Source organism: Berghia stephanieae, chromosome 3, assembly GCF_034508935.2.
Source record: "Berghia stephanieae isolate SIO BIC M18660-M18661 chromosome 3, UCSD_Bste_1.3, whole genome shotgun sequence".
Lineage (NCBI taxonomy): Eukaryota > Metazoa > Mollusca > Gastropoda > Nudibranchia > Aeolidiidae > Berghia > Berghia stephanieae.
In genome coordinates this window covers 65128740-65133739 of record NC_088362.1, presented here as the reverse complement: position 1 = coordinate 65133739, position 5000 = coordinate 65128740, and the positions used below count along the sequence as shown (strand labels likewise).

The 5000-nt window shown below is 37.6% G+C and overlaps 1 protein-coding gene across 1 annotated transcript in view; it reads right to left on the bottom strand.

The window, feature by feature from the left end:
• Positions 1-5000, bottom strand: part of LOC144968211 (uncharacterized) — a 76383-nt gene that overhangs the window by 12325 nt on the left and 59058 nt on the right. Inside the window, exons 6-8 of the mRNA XM_078906329.1 lie at positions 4392-4527; positions 3617-3690; positions 1569-1756 (exon numbers count right to left, since the gene is read on the bottom strand). Coding sequence (XP_078762455.1) covers positions 1569-1756; positions 3617-3690; positions 4392-4527 — 398 coding nt within the window. The remainder of the gene's footprint in view (positions 1-1568; positions 1757-3616; positions 3691-4391; positions 4528-5000) is intronic.

The following is a 5000-nucleotide window of genomic DNA, read 5'->3' as shown; positions in this document are numbered from 1 at the left end:
TACAGCAAAATTGTCACATTTGTTACGGCACAATATACATTTTTCTTATTCAGATTTATTTTGTACATCACAAAATTTGAAGAATGATTTTTGTTTAATTAATAAGAACATAAAGTTGTTTTGTAGCGAGCTTGTTTGAGTTTTAAAAATCTATTTTTCTGCTGGGTAAGCCTGCCATTTTGGGGAAAATACTGAAATTGACCTGTAAGGAGAGAGTTAACCCTTTATGCTGTAGGATTTGCTAAGTAAGATGGACTTCCTAATTCGCACTGTTTCATTCACACAAGAGGTGCTTAAACCAGTTAACTACCTTACTCTGGAAAGAAAACGTTTTTAAAAATTTGGCCAGATAACTCGTCCTTCAAAATCGATCGATTAAAATTATCCTCATCTTCGCAAAAACTCTCAAAACTGGGACCTCTTTCCGTTTTAACTAGGTAAGCAAAAATAACAGAGCTAAAACTCCAAGGTCATTGAAGCATGAGTTGCAACGCTGTTACTGCTCTCTTGGTAAAATGTGACCATTGGTCTCAAAATTAACGGTATCATATCTGGATGAAAGTGTTGTTAAAAACAATGATCTTGTCTTTTGAACATTGATACAAATAAATATGAGATTTCAATTTTGTCTTGTTTAGAAATAACATGTGCGGCTATGTGGTTTTGTGGTATGACACTAGCCTTCAGATCAGAAGGTCCTAGGTTCAAGTCCCGCTCTTAGCGGCGCATAGTTTAATCTTTTGAAAAGGGTCTTTACTCACATCATCTTACAGTTCTCGTGTGTAAAATGAGTACCTTGCCATTGACTTCGCGAAGTCCCAGGTTTGAGAATATTTAGCCAAGATGAGGGTCATTTAAATCGATCGATATTTGAGGGACGAGCTTTCTGGCCAAATTTTAAATTATTGGTTTTTCCAGAGTACGACAGAATGGTAAATCAATCCCATAAATGCGTTCGGCTATCAGGCCTGAAAATACGTGCACGTCGGTTAGAACCAAACCCCAAATCGATGAGAACTTTGCCCAATCAATATGCAATCAGTTCCCGGAAACCAAACTAATTATCGAGAGATACATTTCCTAAAATTTACATATTATTTGTTGGTCGGCAATCATATTTAATTGAATCACATTTGAACAACTTCATTAAAATCTTGTTTTTAAAAAATAAAGTCGCGTTTGAATCGATATTTCTTTTGCAAGCTACATCTTCATCTAAATGTATTGTGTTGAGAGCTCTCTCTCTCTCTCTCTCTCTCTCTCTCTCTCTCTCTCTCTCTCTCTCTCTCTCTCTCTCTCCCTTCCTTATTTTTCTCTCCCGTTCTCACTTGTCCCTTTTACTCGTGTCTCTTTAATTCGCCTTCATTTATTCTTTCCTCTCTCTCTCTCTCTCTCTCTCTCTCTCTCTCTCTCTCTCTCCTTTTTCTATCAATTAATCAATCAACAACAAATCAATCAATTAATCAATCAGTCTAACTACCTAAAATCAATACCCCCGCACCTCACCCAGTTTCTCACCTTTTTTACTCTCCCGCCATCTAAACACTAACAGACAATGATTCCTTTACCTTGCGTCCATTGTGACAGGTGAGAAGTCCATCTTGTGTTTGGTTTTGAATGTCATCTCTCTGGACGGAATGTCAAAAAGGCTGAGAGGTCCAAAGGGGGAGCAGGTCGCAAAGAGAGCAAGCTGGGGGTCATCTGACCTCTGACTTTGGCCGTGAAGAACTCTGATAAACCCATTGATCTCCAAGGTCTGAGAAATGAGAAACAATGAATTGTAGCTATAGAAAACAGATTTAGACACACAGTGCATGAAGCTTTAAAACATTATATATCTATTTATTCGAATGTTTAATTATTAATTTTAGGATTTTGCTACTTTATTTACGTGCTTAGTCCTCGTTGAGCCAGGGGCCCTACAAGACATCTACAACAGCCTTCCATATCTTTTTTTTTCGGACTTTCACTGTTATCGGTCGGTTGCATATACGTCGATGTTAATCAATGTTATGTCAGCCTCTTTTAGCTCTTTATCTGTGGATCGTCTCTATGTCTCTTTTGGCCTTCCTCTTTGTCTTCAGGCCATCGGCTGTCCAGCGGATGGCTCCTCTTTGGGGGGGGGGGGGGGCGCCCTTCATTCTGGAAGCATGTCCCAGTCATTTCCCCCCTGTGTCTCTTTATATCTAGTCCTTTCTCTCAGTTTCATTTCTAAATTTGTTGGGCCACTATACTCCTAAAATTCTTCGGTGATATTTGTTTTTAAACTATTTCAATTCAATTCTCAAACTTGCATGGCAAAACTCTAGACCTAAAGAAGGGTTAATAATTTCAAATTGCGTATGATCATTGAACATCTTTTGATTTGAGGCTATACCAAAAGGTCCGTTTCGTAACATTTAACACCACACCACACCAATACTTGGTTGGTTAGCTGGATCTGTTCGTTCTGGCAGAAATCAAATTTGCGAAAGGTTATAGGACCAACCAAAGAGTAGCACAAAATCCTCAATGTCAGTTTAACGCTACAGAAATAGCCATTAGCCTCATGTCTCTTACTGAATAAAGGAATATAAACTCTTTTACCAATTGACTGCCGTTCTCTGGCAAAAAATCTTATTTAAAAATTTGTCAAGAAAGCTCGTTCTTCAAATACCGATCGATTAAAATGACCTTCATCTTGGCAAAAACTCTCAAACCTGTTACTTCGCGAAGTTCCAGGTTTGAGAGTTTTTGCCAAGATGAGGTCATTTGAATCGAAAGGTGTTTGAAGGACGAGTTTTCTATCCAAATTTTTAAATACGAGATTTTCCTGAGTACGACAGTTGGTAAGATCGCAATGAGAATTAAGTTAAAACGATTCCAGGCAGAACATAAAAAAAATATGACCAGTCGTCTTTAAACGCGTTTTAAGTCGTGGTGAATTTGAAGCAAAGAACTGAAATTTAATCCAGACATATAAATTTTGACTTAGAATAAATGTTTCTGTTGATGAGATTGAGTTGTATTTTTAACCCTCTCCTAGCCAACAAAAAAACCCACATCGTTGCATTCGTAAAAATAACCACGATCATTAAACTGATTCGTACAGTCCGATCAGGCATTATTCAGCATTGATTGCTAAACTGAGCAAAATACACAGATATTAATATCGATGATATCCGTTTAAGTAAAACACCCACCTGTTCAACCGAATTGATCAATCGCATCTATAGTTTGATTGAGAGAATTTAGTGAGAGCAAACCACACAGCTGGCAGTCAACAATAACAAAGATCAGAGCAATGTCAGCTTTCTTCATTCTATTGTTTGAAAAGAAAGACATCTACGTTTGTCCGAGTGGCTTGGGGTGTGTCACAAAACCAGTGTTTTGATTGGTCAAAAATCGTTATGTTAATTCAAGGATTTTTTGGCACAATGACGAACAAAATGTCTCTCTTGAGTTGTGCGACGCAATGCCTATTTAGATAAACCGAGTCATAAATAATAGTGAACTGTGTTCTATATATGGAGGGCCAACAATAAATAATATATTGGCTGTCGGCAAGTATTTTCGAAAGTTATGGCCACAAATTGTAATAGAAAGGTGATTGATGTCAGTTAGGTAAGGTACTTACGATGAAACCGGAAGTGTTGTCAAGGAGACATCGAAACCGTACTGTGAAAGAACGATGGAGATGTTGGAGATTTTCTGAAATAAAGTAGATTACAATATATATTTAATACAGTAGGGTAAAGGAACAGTTGGTTTGCCGAGTGGTCGGACAGGTGAATATGAGCGTAAGATAATATCCGGGATTGTTTCACTGAGATCAGATAAAAACGTGAGCTTTATAATAAGAAAGATCCACTACTCAAAGGGATATATACACGGCGTTTCAAGCCAAAAAAAAGAGGGCTCCCAGTAGCTCAGATTGTAAAGCAATTGTTTCACGCGCTAAGTACCGAGATCGAGCCCGGATGAAGTCGAGAGCTTTTTCTGACATCTATGTCCAACCATCATTGATTGGGTAGCTAGGTTTTTAGATCTGTCGGAAATAATTTTGTGATAAGCTAACGTCCTATGGTCACAAGCAATTGCTATTGACCGTTTTACGCCATATAAACCAGGGTAAATTCCGTCTCCATTGGCTCTCTGGTGGACTACTTTTTATTCGAGGCAACAGTGAACATGTAGTATTAAACAAGCACATCACTCATTCATCTTTAGTGTTTCATTCATCGTGTTTTGTTGATAAAAAGAGAAAACTCAAAACGTCCCTATTATCTGTCTTCGTTGATTAAATTAAAGATTCCATTTAATTTCTTATTGTTATTTATATCATTGAGCTTCAAACAGCAACAATTTCATTATGTTATGTTCAAATTAAACGTGTGAATGTGTTCACGTACCTGTCATGAGAGCTTCGTGTACAGACATGCCAGCTTTCTCTGGTGGGAGTAGGGAGTTCCAGGACAGTTGCCTCTTGAATTCCTCTCTGTCTTCGGAGTGGATGAGTTCCATCACTGATTGGTGGATAATGTCTGACTGGATAACGCACGCAAATAAAAACACATACAAACAAAATTATTTCAAGGGTGTCGCAGATTTTCCTACTCGAATTTTGAATCCGGTTTAGATTATTTTTGAAATGTAAGTACATGATTTAATATGAATTCAAAGTCATGAATATAATATACCCTGGCCAAAGCGAAACTATCGTAATTATAATTTTATTATGGACCAAACAAGACTTTTCATTTAACACATTTTATGTAGTTTTGCAATTGGAGACAAAAATTCCTTTTACGAATCTTTCGTAGCACACTACAGAAAACATGCAGGTGTTGAGTTTCATCTTTGAGGCGTATTTTTTCAGTTTTACGACTAAGATTTGTCATCATTTTCACACGAGGTTATGATTTACTAGAACCTGGCGCCATATCAAGCCGGTTTTTTTGGGGTCTCCAAAAGGGCACTGTTTGAATAAGACTTGGGTTCATCAAAGCCCGCGTAGCATT